The 15212-nt window shown below is 43.9% G+C and overlaps 1 protein-coding gene across 8 annotated transcripts in view; it reads right to left on the reverse strand.

Annotated features, from left to right (window-relative positions):
- The window catches only part of CDC14A (cell division cycle 14A), a 182062-nt gene that overhangs the window by 62721 nt on the left and 104129 nt on the right, over nucleotides 1-15212 (reverse strand). For 7 of the 8 annotated variants that reach the window (XM_064588751.1, XM_064588753.1, XM_064588754.1 and 4 more), the window contains 2 exons: nucleotides 11931-12161; nucleotides 3445-3583 (listed from right to left, as the gene is read on the reverse strand). In XM_064588751.1, the coding sequence (XP_064444821.1) occupies nucleotides 3445-3583; nucleotides 11931-12161 (370 nt within the window). The remainder of the gene's footprint in view (nucleotides 1-3444; nucleotides 3584-11930; nucleotides 12162-15212) is intronic. The other variant, XM_064588756.1, reaches the window with a different exon arrangement.

A 15212-nucleotide genomic window follows, 5' to 3' on the forward strand; every position in this document is an offset into this window, starting at 1 on the left:
TTCAGCTCAGGTCGTGATCCCAGGATCCTGGGATTGAGCCCCACATTGGGCTCCCTACTCAGCGGGGAGCCTGCTCCTCTCTCTCCCCCTAACCCTCCACCTGACTTGTGCTCTCTCTCTCTCTCTCTCAAATGAATAAATTAAATCTTTTTTTAAAAAAAGAGAGAATACACAAATGGCCAACAAATACATGAAAAGTTCAACCACATTAGCTATCAGCGAACAGCAAATTAAAACTACGAAGTGAAATACCACTATGAGCAGAGTATAATGACTTAACTTTAAAAAACTGACAATATCAAGTATTAGTAAGTATGTGAAGAAAGTAGAACTCCCACCGCTGTTGAGAGGAATCTAAGGTGGCAGACCTACTTTGGAAAAGTCTTTAGTGATATCTGCTATAACTGAATGTTCCACTCACAGGTATTCATCCAACAGATAGATATACCAAAGATAGGAAATAGCCCCAAACTGGACACAACTTAAATATCCATCAACAGAAGAGCTAAAATATTATGTATTCAAACAATGGAATTTTATCCAGCAATGAAAATGAACACGCTACTTTTACACATAACAATAAAATAATGCTGACTGAAAGAAGCCAGATATACATACTGATTCCATTTGTGTAAGGTTACGATCAGGCAAAACTCATGTATGATGTTAGAAGTAAGCGTAATGGTCACACAGGCAGAAGAACTGGGCAGTGAACGGAAGGAGTACAAGGGAGGCTTCTGGATGCTGCTAATTGTTCTATTTCCTGATCTGCAACGTGGTTACAGGGGTATGTTCACTTTGTGAAAATTGATTGAGCCAACCTCTCAAACCACCCACTCCAGCTCATTGTATTCTACCCACACTAGCCTTCTTTCTGGGCTTCAGAAATGGTGCACGTTCCCATCTCAGGACCTCCGCGTGCCTGCTACCCAGGACACAATTCAGACCACCAGCACTGGTTTCTTCCACCCTCGAGGTTCTGGCTCTCTTTCAAGAGGCACTCCTTGGCCAAAGTGCTCTCCCATGCCCTGTAATCACCCCCCTCCCCTACCGCTAGTCTCCATTGTTCGTATCGCTGTCAGAAATTATGTCGTCTATAAACTTACACACTTGTTCATTGTCTGCTCCTTCCACTAGAGATATTACACCTGGGAGTAAATCCCCTTGTCTGGCATGTTCCCTGCTGTCACCCCAGGCCCAAGAGCACGGCCTGACAGAGAGTGCATGTCTAATAAATCTCTGTCAGATGAATGAACGTCACGAATGCACTAAGCAATGTCTTCTGCTATGGGGTACATCAAGATACAGGCTTGGAAAGGAAAAAAAAGAAGAGGAGAAGATAAGAAGAGAAGTATGCACAGTCGTGTAAAGCACAATAGTACCTCTGGTGCCACTCAAAGCATAAAGCAGATTAGACCCCTACCTTGATGGAGGTGATCTAATAAAGCCTAGGAAATGATGCAGGCATTTTCCCCACGCTAGCTCCATGAGAAATACTGCAAAACATGGAAGGTCTAGTGCCTCAAAGAATCTGCCTTCAGGAAGGTTCTGACCTAAGCATTAATGACTTATTCTAGGCCTGATCTTAATTTAATAACTTTAATTAATGACTGATTTTAATGCTTCAGTTATGCAAGGAAGTAATTCCTGCACCTCAGTTCTTGCTTTTCTGTAAGTATTTTTCTATACTTAGAAAACTATAATATGGACTCACACCAAAGGAAATATCCTGAGTTTTCTAGCTGAGATGAAATGAAAAAAAACAACAAAAACCTTTTTTCAGTGTAGAGTGCCCTTCTTGCCTCATAACCTAATTTCTTCTGTTGTTATTTTGAGATGTGGCAGAGAGAAGAGGCATAGTAGAGAGGGAGGCGGGGGGCATGAACAGGCATGAGGCGGGAGGGTTGTGGTATCTGACACCCCGGGAAAATGAGGTGCAATTCTCAGCTACATCTCCTCATCCCGGGAGCCACACCTAGCAGAGTGCTGGGAGCAAGGTGAGTATTCAGTAGGTACCTAATGAATGAACATTCTTCCTAACAACAGTTTTTGTTTTGTTTTTGTTTTTTCCCAACAACAGTTTTAATTAAGAGATTGATGGAACTTCTTAAAGAAGCAGGCTTAGTAGTGTCTTGGTTTCTGTTTCCTAATCCTAATTTACTTAACTTTAGTGAGCAATTAGTACAACAAGCCCCTGGCAGATATACAGCACCAAGCTTCATGCTCTAGGCACACATAAAGCAGAGGAAACCCTCACTGAGAATGTGATAAAGAATAAATCTCTATAATAATAGGATTACTTTATTTGTATCTCATAGGCCAACCCTAGGAATCTCTGTCTTCTTAATGATCCTGTTCTTGGTATTTTTTCTTGTGTATTCATTACACTTCTATTTCATTCTTTGAAGCAAAGATATAAATTCACATTTCCAGCACTGTGTTCTTATCTCCTCCCCCCACCCCCTCACAACCCCTGGGGCCGGCAACTGAAGCAGTTTCCTCAGCAGGATTCTTCAAATCCTTTTAACCATTTCAGATGCTTATGACTTACTTAGAGCATCTTTTCTGTGAAAGTCACAATCATTTGTTTCTCACCAACAGAAAGAGATTAAACGGGAAAAGAAATTAATTATATAAAAAAGAATGCTATTCAAGATACAGCTATCACAGCATAAAAAGAAAAAAATAAAATTTCTTAATAAGATATAATTGATAATATTTTAGAGCTGGACCCAAATCAGCTAGTGCTAATTTCATCTCCTCATTTTATTAATGGATAAATCAGTGGTAATTTCTAAAATTTTATGGGACAACCAGAAAGAATCGTTCTTTTAGGAGTTAAATCTCTCCACCTTATGGGCTGGGGTTTGACAAATAGTTCATGCATATGCGAATGAATGAATGAATGAATGAATTTATAAGTATTCTTCCAAATAACGGTCATAAAGCCATTTAGTGGCATGGCCAGGACTAAAACCCAGTTCTCTTTTTTCTTCCTTGGTAACTCGTAAGTTGCAGCTACTTTAGCAGTTTAGTTCGTTGTCAGGAAAGCGGCAATGTCACCCAAATCACTGACGGACCTTAGTTGTGGTTTTTTTCATTCTGCTTTTAGACACGCAAACAAAAGAAAAGAATGAAAAGTGTCAAGTAGGATGACATAAGAAAATTGCACTGTAGCCAGATCACACATAGAAAATGACAGAAAAAAGGTAGGCAGAGATGGCTCTGTGATTTTCTTCTCTCACCTGATCTGAGAGATAAAAAAGGTACAAAGTTAGAATGCATTAGCTGTCAAATCAACAATATTCCATTAGAGGCACAGACTTCTCTCACAGTGCAGCCATTTTATGAGCACAGGCTTGACACAGTCCACAGCCAGGAGAACACGACGTAGAAATGATCAGAACCAAGGACATAATATGGTAACGGAGGCCATATACTTACTCTTCCAGGAAGTGCTGCTGGGGTCCTATAATGGAGCCTGGCCGGCATATTCTGATCCAAGCAATTATTTCAGCGTGTGTAAACCTGTAGTGTTTCATGACATAACAGGCTATCAACGTCCCTGTTCTTCCAAGACCAGCTGCAAGAAAAGGAAACAGACCAAGAAAGACAAATATAGCAAAGGTACTCACAAAAATCCCAAAATCAAACCCTGCCCAGAAACTGCAATGGTTTCAAGTAAAATGCAAGTGTTGTAAACCCAGACAATAACATAATGCTTTTCTACATGATGTGGGGTTAAAAGATAATTCTAACTCAAGAAATCTTCTAAAAACAGATCATAGAATTAAAATAAGCCTATGTAAGAACATAGACAAATCAGAGCAAGGGTCTTGAAAAAAGATCAGGCTCAACCCCCAGGGGCCTTTGGGGATGCCCGTCATTGTGGATATTGTTAAAGCAATGGGGCTTCCATGACAAGCACTTGCAAAATATCACCTGTCGGGTGTCTTCACCCTCCCCACCTTGGACCCCAGCCCAGGCTGAGATGAATCTACAGTTAATAGTTTGTCTGTGTGACCTCTGAGTCAGCCGTGTAACTGATTATATTATCATGGCCCATTTATAGCTTGTTTAAATGGTTAGGGTGGTTTTTTTTTTTTAACTTATTGTAGAATAAGGAATCATAGAATCAAAGTTGGAAGACACCATGGATGTCACCAAGCCTCATCAACTCCCTAGCCCACAACTGTTTCAATACTACCTTTATCAGATGGTCATCCAACCTCCCTGTCACTCCATCAGACCCCAGGATTTCATGATTTCCTCAGTCAGTAGGTACGGATGGAGTACCTACGACCTGCCAGGTACTGTGCTAGGAGCTGGGGGCACGGTGACAAATAAAAGAGATATTGCCCCTGCCCTTGGGAGAGTACACAGTCCACTGAGGAAAAACAAAGCAAACAGAAGTGCTCAAATTTCATTTCCCCAGGCTCCTTCATTTTCTAAGAACTTTGGTGTTAGCTTATGTTCTTTATGTTGAATGCACACACTGTTACATAAGATTAAGTAATACAGTTAGAAATGACTTTCAAAAAAATGACTTTCAATGAAATACTGGTTATTATCATGAGCTCTGATTTCTTCAAAGTGTTTTTACCAATTGCTGTATTTTTTACCCTCTCTCCAAAGAAGTAACAGTGATAGGACTTAATTTGCATTTTAGCCAATCTTTTTTAAGAAATGCACACTGATTTCCTCCTTTTGCAAAAATATTCAAAAACTTTATCAACCCATAGGTTCTTGATAAGTGGTGGTTGTTCACATACCAGAACAACGGAGGCCCACCAATCAACTGACTCATATAACAAGAGAGTACGGAATTCAGGACTAAAATTCCCCCATGGTCCTGATTCTCATCCCAGAATTCTTTCCACTCTTGGCTCGCATCCCGTCACTCATCTTACAGGTACTGATTGAGACTGACTGTGTACAAGCCACCGTGAAAGATCTAGAAACAGAAATATGAAGACAAGCAGGATGCCTGCCCTCAGGAAGTATATAGGACTGAACCAATAATGTTCATTTACAAGCATTTTCTAAATCTTTCCATATCTGGCTTCTTGGTGTTAGACTTAGTACTGTAAATTTTTATTTACATATCACCCATGAGCAAAGCAGTATGCAGAGTTATTTTTCCACTACTTAAAAATCTGTTTGTATCATACACACTTTTTTTTTTAAGATTTTATTTATTTATTTGTCAGAGGGGGAGCATGTGAGCACAACTAGGGGGAGCGACAGGCAGAGGGAGAAGCAGGCTCCCTGCTGAACAAGGAGCCCAATACAGGACTCGATCCCAGGACCTTGGGATCATGACCTGAGCCAAAGGCAGACGCTAACGTGCTGAGCCATCCAGACGTCCCTATACTTTTTCTTATAGAAGAATAAAGTGGCTCTGGGGTGCCTGGGTGGCTCAGTCGGTTGAGCATCCGGCTCAGGTCATGATCTCATGGGTCATGAGATTGAGCCCCATGTCAGGCTCCATGCTCAGCAGGGAGTCTGCTTGAAGAGTCTCTCCCTCTGCCCCTCTGTCCACCTGCACTCACACACTCTCTCTCTCTCAAATAAACAAATCTTTAAAAAAGAAAAGAAAAAGATGGGGCGCCTGGATGGCTCAGTCGTTAAGCGTCTGCCTTCAGCTCAGGTCATGATCCCAGGGTCCTGGGATCGAGCCCCGCATTGGGCACCCTGCTTGGCGGGAAGCCTGCTTCTCCCTCTCCCACTCCCCCTGCTTGTGTTCCCTCTCTCTCTCTGTCAAATGGATAAATAAAACCTTTAAAAAAAAAAAAGAAAAGAAAAGAAAAAGAAAGTAGTTCTGTCTTTAAACATTAAATTCAGCTAGTCAAATGCTTATTCAAGATTCTCAGGACAGGGTTCTGCTCATAGGACAAGGATATAAGCAAGTATAGGATATAATTTTTGACCATGATGAGTATCAGAGCAGTTGCAGAGTATTAAGCCAGAAACAATAACAAAGAAATGGGAAAGATAACAACAACAAAGAAACTGGGCTCTCAGAGAAAGTGGGGGATGCTGTGTGAGCCTCTGGTGTCTTCAAAGAATGTGTCATTGCTGACACGGATTTTAGCAGACTCTAAAGAATAGGAAGGTCACAGAATATTTTCAGCAAAGGGTGTGATGAATGAAAGCTTGGCTGAAGAATGTGGCAGTGTGTGTCGAGTGCAGAATAAGGTCGGATGGGTGGAAAAGGCCAGAAAATAGAGTACCTCTGAGTCAAGTGGAAGGGCCCGAGCTGAGGTGAAGTAGATTCCAAGTTGTGGACCAAAGACACAAAGGACCACTGAGTTATAATTACGAGTCTCCAGAGCCAGGTCCACCGTGCTCTGAGTACCAGTTAAGTCACATCTCCTGGGTGTATGCATTATTACTCCTCAAATATATGTAAATGATGCTTTGATGAACAAAATTCAACTCATTTTAAAAGTATTAAAGAATTCATGATATTATCAATAGCTAATAAACGTACAACTGCTATTATGTAAAAAATCTGTATTTTTTCCTTCAACCAATGTAAAGGGCAAAATAAAGTTGCCATGTATTTGGGGGCAAGAAAGTACCATGATAAAAGCAGATGCTCAGGAAGCAGCACACGGACAATGTTGGCAAGTACAGAGAGGGGAGCCAGGGAGCAGCTAGGAGGCTGGGGCAGGAGGGTGAGGTGGGCAGGAGGGCGAGGCGGCTGGGAGGGGCACAGATGGGCTGGATGGACCTTGGTGATAAAAAGGAGGAGCTGAATTAGAAAGACACTTGGACAGAGTCACAGGGAAAGTCAAAGATGACTGGTATTTCTGGCCTGGAAAACTGGTCCAAGGTCAATTTCATCTGTGAAAACATTTAGTTAGAAAAGGAAACGGGAAAGTTGACAGCTTTGTTTTTAATATGCTTAAGAATCTTTTCCCCCCGGGGCGCCTGGGTGGCTCAGTCGTTTGTTAAGCGTCTGCCTTCAGCTCAGGTCATGATCCCAGGATCCTGGCATCAAGCCCCGCGTCAGGCTCCCTTCTCCACGGGAAGCCTGCTTCTCCCTCTCCCACTCCCCCTGCTTGTGTTCCCTCTCTCACTGTCTCTCTCTAGTTCTGTCAAATAAATAAATAATCTTTAAAAAAAAAAAAAAGAATCTTTTCCCCCAAAAGAGGAGCCCTTTTGTCAGCTTTGCTGGTCAAATAATAAAGAGTATCTTCTCTAATCTCTTCAGTACTTCGAAATACACAGTGTCTCCCCAAATCTAAGATACCATCAAGTCGCCTAACAGTGTGATATGCACCATTATTTAAATTCCACCTAAGTAAGAAAAAATTATACTATGACATGCTACCCATTTTCAGATCCACCCTAGTTCCATAAATGTGAAAGTATGAAAAGCAGTCTCTAAATCAGTGTTTCTCAATCTTTTTTTCCTTATTGCCTCCTCTAAGAGCCTCTTTAAGACATTTTTCCTGATCGTCTCCCATGAAATGTTAGTGCACAGTATACTGCATATCTCTATGTACGGTAAGTAAATCTGTGCTTTATACAGAAAAAGAATGGTTCCTCCCCACCCCAACCCCTGCAAAACAAACAAACAAACAAACAAACAAAAAAAACAATTCTCCCTTCTTGGAGGCAATAAAGGCAGGTTGAAAAGACACATCAAAATGCAAATGAGGGGCACCTGGCGGGCTCAGTTGGAGGAACATGTACTCTTAATGTCAGGATTATGAGTTCGATCCCCATACTGGTGTAGAGATTACTTAAAAACAAAACCTTTATTAAAAAATGCAAATAAAATTACAACCAAGCTCATGTTTACAGATGCTTGACATTCCCTTCCCATTAAGCCTTCCTTTTTAAAAATTATATTTACAATATTTTATTAGATGAGGGGTGTGTGTGTGTGTGTGTGTGTGTGTGTAGCCTGTTTCCATCTGAAGTACATTTTGCCCCAGATCAAACATCAACATTCTTTAGAAAAGAGTAAAATTTAATTGTGGTCTCAGTGGGGCTCTTCCTTTAACATTAGAGTGAAGAGCAATTTGCCTTTCTGTTTCTGTCCAGAGCAGATGCTCTCTGCCTCTGCAGCGTTGTTAACTCTCAGACATCTGACAAGACTATAGGTAATCCTGTGCATAAAACACAGCGGAGACATCCTGCTGTAGGAACCTCAGTAGGAACCTGCGTAGCAGCCAGCGCGCAAGGACTTTCTAGAGTCCCTCCTTGGAGTCTCCTCTCTGTCTGGAGAGGAGATGGTCTTTCTGGAGGCAGCCCTACCTCTCACTGCTCCCCTCCCTGTGCAAAGAAGGGGCTGTCCCATTCCCTCGGCTAGGCTCCTAGTCACACACACAACCAAAAAAGGTGGTGCAGAAAATTTTCAAATTTCTCTGAAACTAAAGTTGCTTCCCCCTTTTAAAAAGAGTCTATAATTTAGATCTATAAAAAGAACGTACTTAGCACTCAATAGTTAGGAGCTCTTACCACAATTCAACAGAATAGGAACATTTCACTAAGTTTCTATAAAAACTTTAACAAATTTCTTAAAGCGCTCATAATTAAAGGGCTCCCTGACACAGCAAGACAAGACGTTGAAAAGTACTCTATTTATACCAAGTTAAATGCTGATTCCCTTGTAGTTCCAGGCATTTTCTGATGTCCTACAGAATATCAACAATCACATACCAGAACATCACTGTGTTCCCATTTTTTTAAATTATTATTTGTGCTAGAAATTTTCAAAAACAAATCATAGCCATCCCTTTTATCAACCAGAAGGTGAACTATAGACACTGGATCATTGGTAAGATTTCACCCATTCCCAGCAAATCAATTTCTAGTTTGTCTCTCTATCTAGCACTTTATGTTGAGGCATGACATCTTCATTCCCTTTCCAGCAGCTACTGAAGTTCATGTGGCATAGGATAAGATTCTCTCTCCCTCCTCCTTGTACTTCAGTTAAAATGCTCAGTGATGCTTCAATTCCCAGAAAATTAAACTGACTTAATTAGGGCAGATGTCAAAATAATTAACAGGCCTCTAGCAGATAAGTATGCTATTAAAAGCAATACAGCTGTAATTAAACGGAAGGTGTAATCTTTATAAAGGAGTCCTACATGTGTGTACAAGTGGAAGCAAATGAAATAACATTACCCAAAAGATGTCACCACATGTGAATGTGACCTTCCCATACAAGAACTCACCTCAGTGCTAATGGTTCTGATTTTAAATAATAATATATAAACCTCTGCAGTATAAAATACATACACACACAACTCATATACCCATACTGTATTTTTTTAAATGTTAACATTCACAAACCTAGGATATAATACAGAGAATACCTGTAATAAGAATGTTGAACATCAGAGAGTTTCATTTTTATAATTTCAGTTAGGTGAGAAATGCTATCAAGAGAGATGCAGACACCCAAAAGAAAATGAAAACACTAATTCAAAAAGATATATGCACCCCTGTTTATTGCAGCATTATTTACAATAGCTAACCTAAGTGTCGATTGATAGATGAATGAATAAGGAAGTATATATATAGAGAGAGAGATGTATATGTATATATGTATATATAATGTAATATTACTCAGCCATAAAAAAGAATGAGATTTTGCCATTTGCAACAACATGGATGGACTTAGAAGGTATTATGCTAAGTGAAATATGTCAGATGGAAAGACAAATGAAATACAATTTCACTTATATGTGGAATCTAAGAAACAAAAAAAAAGAAAGAAAGAAAGAAAAAGCAGAAACAGACCCATAAATACAGAGAACTGGTGGTTGCCAGAGTGGAAGGGAATGAAGGGAGGGACAAAATGGGTGAAGGGGAGTGGGAGGTACAGGCCTCTAGTTATGGAATGAATAAATCACAGGAATAAAAGGCACAGCATAGGGAATATAGTCAATGGTATTATAATAGCGTTGTATGGTGACAGATGGGAGCTGCGCTTGTGGTGAGCACGGCATAATGTATAAACTTGTCCCATCACTATGTTGTACACTTGAAACTAATGTAACATTGTGAATCAACTATACTTCTGTTAAAAAGGGAAAGATACTGAGTTTTAATGACAGTTTTGCATTTCTTCTCCCATGAATTTGTCAATCCAACATATGACACGCAGATAAGCTCTAAGACTTGGTAACCATAAAATTAATCGACTAGGAAAAAAGGCCCAATTTCTGGGAGGAAAAATACTAATTTTGTGACACAAAAATAAACTTTGCAAAAGAGCGCACAAACATCTCCTACTAAAGGTTGGTAGCTGCTACAGTCCCATTAGCTCTCAAGGTCCACTGATACTTGAAATGTGCGCAATGCTGGCTTTTTCCCGGGCCTGGGCAATCTTGAACAAAATGAGCTGGAAAGGCAAAGTCAGAGCGCAAATGGACCCCATCCAGGGCAAGCCAGCTCCCCACCACTCCGCTGTGACCTGATGAGAACTGAAAGAAAGCACTCTCTGGATGAGAGAACAAGACACCTTCCTAGCCCGACCCCCCCCAACACACACACCCCCTCCTCGGAGAGCTAGGACGTCCTGCACGCCGGGCCCCATCCGGCTAAGAAACGCGAAGAGGAGGGGTGGCGGCGGCTCGGCTGAAGCGGACGGAGCCCTCACAAGGAGCCCTCAGCCGAATCGCGGCCACGTGCGTCTCTCCGGGTCTCTGGCAAAACGCAGCTTCCCGTTGCCGCTCACATGGCAGCCAAGTACCTCCACCCACTCAAATCTTAAACATAGAAACAAAGGCCTACAAAATGGTATTTTAATTTCTGTCAGAACCGAAGCCATGCTCGTCTGAGTAAGTCAGTTACAGCAGCACCAGGCACTTGGAAAGAACAGTACAATCCCCAACACCTACTAGGCAATTAGCATAAACTCCACAGAAACTAGTGATCAGACTCAAAGTCGTGAGAGCAGCGCCACCCAGTGGCAGGAGGAGATGCTGCGTGCGAGGAACTAGCCTCCATCCCAGAGTGGCCGGGGATTGTTTCCTGTCACTCCAGTCAAAGACCCCAGTAAGAGACCTCCATCCAGGGCTGGAAACTCTAAAACGGGATTTGACCCTCCTCAGAGTCTAACAACTAGGCTTGGAGAACATGTTATTTCACATTTTCTGAGTAGCCATCACGAGGTTGCCAGCTAAAATGCAGAATGTATGTTCCGGGACATATTCGAAACATACTAAAAAAGTATTCATTGGTTTGTCAAAAATTCAAATTTGACGAGGCGTCCTGTATTTTTATTTACTGAATCTGGCAACCTTAGGGCCCCTGTAGTCTGAAAGACCCCTGCCTGAGGAAGTACCCACCCCTAGAGAGCAGAGATTCGTTTATATAACCCAGTCTTTACATAACCAAGTTCACGCAAAGAAACGGTTAACACATCTGCAGCAAGCAAGCTCGCCAGCGACCCCAGCACGCTGCCATCCGCTGGCAATGGGCAGGGAAGACACTCTGGTCCCTTATGCAAAAGACCAGCGAGGGAAGCGGGGAGTAGAGGGCAAAATGGGGCCCAGACGGCTGGGTCCTAAAATGGGAGCACTGAATAGCACATGGGTGGAGGAGGGTAGAGAGGAGATTGGCAATTCTGGAAGAAAAAGAGGGGGGAAACTGCCTCTTGACAACTGTACCCAGTCAGGGTACTCCTGCCGACCCACAGACGGGGCCATGTGGCGATTGCCCGGCGTCCGCGGGCAGGATCTGGGTGAGGTAAGGCCGGGGAAAGGCAGACCTCCGCGGATTACCCGCATCCAAGCAAGCCTCGCCTCGCGAAGGGGCTATTTAAATGGGTTTGTGTTCCAGTGTTCTCAGACCAACAAAAGCACTCGTGGCCCCTTTCGGCCGCCACTGGCTGGTTTGGCTCTGCACGACTGGCAGCTTTCGGCCGGGTGCCCTTCCAGAGCGGCCGCCGCGGCCGCACGCACCTTTGCAGTGAACCGCGATCGCCCCGTCCGTGTTCTCGCAGATGTTGAGGAACCTCCGCACGATGTTGTCGCTGGGCGTGCTGCCGTCGAGGAAGAACAGGTCGTAGTGCTCGAAGCCCGCGTCTGTGAAGCGCTTCGCCTCGTAAACCTTTTTGTTCAGCCTCACGACGGCCGTCACGTTGTGCTTTTTGAAATAAGGAAAGTAGGCTTCAGGGGCGTGAAGAGGATAGCCTGAAGGGAAAACGGAGCTGTGAGCAAAAGGCGCGCGTTTCCCGACACCCAGGAGCGCCAGAACCCTTCACGGCCAAGTGTATGAACCTCCACAGAGCTTCCGAGGAAAGGGCATCTCCTGAGAGAGTAGGAAAGAGGTGGAAGCACTTTCCTGAAGCAGCAGCCGGAAGAGCCGCGCGCACACACACACACACACACACACACACCCAGGAGCGGGGAGAAAACCCTACTCTGGATATTGGAAGTCGCTCATGAAAATCCGAAACCTCTACCCATAGGATTCAAACCCTGGGAGCATACACTCCTCCCAAGCCAAAACAAAGGCGTCCGGGGGCCACTCAAAGGTCGAAGGTGGGGGCGCCTGGGTGGCTCAGTTGGTTAAGCGACTGCCTTCGGCTCAGGTCATGATCCTGGAGTCCTGGGATCGAGTCCCGCATCCGGCTCCCTGCTCGGCGGGGAGTCTGCTTCTCCCTCTGACCCTCCCCCCTCTCATGCTCTCTATCTCTCATTCTCTCTCAAATAAATAAATAAAATCTTAAAAAAAAAAAAAAAGAAATTTATGAATCACATTGAAAATAATAGTTTATGGGGCTCCTGGGTGGCTCAGTCGGTTAAGCATCTGCCTTCGGCTCAGGTCATGATCCTGGAGTCCCGGGATCGAGTCCCGCATCGGGCTCCCTGCTCGGCGGGGAGTCTGCTTCTCCCTCTGACCCTCCTCCCTCTCATGTGCGCTCTCTCTCATTCTCTCTCAAATAAATAAATAAAATCTTAAAAAAAAAAATTTATGAATCACATTGAAAATAATAGTTTATGGGGCTCCTGGGTGGCTCAGTCGGTTAAGCATCTGCCTTCGGCTCAGGTCATGATCCTGGAGTCCCGGGATCGAGTCCCGCATCGGGCTCCCGGCTCAGCAGTCTGCTTCTCCCTCTGACCCTCCCCCCTCTCATGTGCTCTCTCTCTCATTCTCTCTCTCAAATAAATAAATAAAATCTTTAAAAAAAAAAAAAAAAAAAGGTCAAAGGTGCCCAGGAGGCCTGCTGGCATGATTCTTTGTGCTTTTTCTTCCACTTGACAAATACTTTTAAGATTTTATTTATTTATTTGACAGAGAGAGACAGCAAGAGAGGGAACACAAGCAGGGGGAGTGGGAGAGGGAGAAGCAGGCTCCCCACCAAGCAGGGAGCCCCATGTGGGGCTCGATCCCAGGACCCTGTGATCATGACCTGAGCTGAAGGCAGCCGCCTAATGACTGAACCACCCAGGCGCCCCAACAAATACTTTTCAACTACAGTTAAAGCCCTTGTGCTGGGTGAGTCGTTTCACTCTATAGTGCAATCCCCCACAAAAGAGAGGAATAATTATTAAGCACCTACCACGTCTAAGTCACCATTGTATATCATTTCTTTTAATTCTCCAAACAGCCTGTTAAGGTAAGAATAGTAAACCCCATTTAACAGATGGAGAAACTAAAAAAGTTGAATGATTTTTTGGTAGACATTCTCATTGGGGGAGGCACAGCGGTACAGATGGTCAGCCCCTAAACCGCCTTCCGTTTCCAGTGGATCCAGCATCGTGTGAGTATTCCTGGGAGCTACAGAGTCAGCTGGGTTACAGATATGCGACCTAGACTTGGCCAATCAACCAAGGTGACTGGGGGCAGGGGGCCTTTGGCCACTGCAGACCTGGCCCGCAGCCCCAGGGATTCACACGGGACTAACTTCTCAGCACCCTGATGACCACACCTGTAACGTATGCAGGGTTCACTGATGCAGGGCATACCGGGTGAGTCTCATTCAGAACTCTTTCATGATGGTGGGCCCAGAGCGTATGGGCGGCATTAGCCCGCAAAGTAAACCAGCAATTTCTTCGCTGCGTCCTTGGCCGTATCTCGCGCTGCCTCAGACTCTGCATATGCTGGTCATTTCCTATTTTCTCTCAGCAGCAAGCCAACCCTCCCATGCTGGGGCCAGGGTCTGCAGAGGGCATTTGCAGCTGGCTCGCTGTCAGTTCAAAACATGGGAGGCATGAAGCACAACTGGAGTGACTGGAGGCTTCTGGGTAGGGGCCAGGAGGCTTCAGCCAAAGAAGATAGGAGCAACCAGAGCTCCCAGCTCAGCATCGTACTCCCAGTACCAGTCTGCGGCCCAGCCACCTAGTCTCTGCTCCTCAGCCCCCAAATGCACACACCAGCTGGTGGCATTCCCTTCAGAGCTCCCAATACCAGCCTGGCTCCCCTTCCAAGCCCCCAGATTCTGGTGACCTCACTTTCTACCTTTCTAAAGGCAGGAGCTCTTTCCTCCATAATATTCTGGTTTCTTCAGTGTTGCCCTTTTCCTTTTTAGCCTTCTCTGTAACAAATCCCTTGTATTAAATTCCCTCTGTTTGAAATGGTGTGGTTTCCATTTCCCTGCCTGGACCCTGCTGAGACATCATCTCCCTTGGATCCTGTTCATTTTCTAGGCCTCATTCTCCAGCCTTCCCTTGGAGGCTGTGAGATCCCCAGCATCATTCCAATCAATGCCTTTTTTGGTTTAATTTACCAGAGGTGGTTCTGCTGCCTGCAACCAAGAGCAACTGGTATCCTTGGCCAAGGTCACACAATGGATGGAGGCAGAACTGGAAGGCAGATCAAACTACTCCGCGGCCCAGATACAAGATTCTCACAGGCCATGCTGCTTCTGGGCAAACAGGTAATACAAAGCTTATTTTCAATCTTGTGTGTAGAAACAGTAACTTACACACACACATTTAGAGAAAATGGATGCAGTTTTCTACTTGGAAAAAACAAATCTGTTTTCCTACTTAGTTCAAATTATTTTCCAGCAACAGATTTACAACCTAAAGGAGAAAAGAGTTGTGGTTGGTGGGGGAACAAAGGCAAGAAGGAAATGTAGATAAAATTAAGTTTCCTTATAACGTGCAGCCCACTGACAAATACTTGAGACAGTCCTCTAGGAACTCCCAACTGTTTCAGTACTTTGCTTAGAGGGAAAAACAACCTGAGTTTGACAACAGCTAGGTCTCCAGTATCCTGTAAGTCTTTAGCATATG

Source organism: Mirounga angustirostris, unplaced genomic scaffold (assembly GCF_029215605.1).
Source record: "Mirounga angustirostris isolate CCGP_5_RB_7025 unplaced genomic scaffold, mMirAng1.0.hap1 SCAF_4, whole genome shotgun sequence".
Lineage (NCBI taxonomy): Eukaryota > Metazoa > Chordata > Mammalia > Carnivora > Phocidae > Mirounga > Mirounga angustirostris.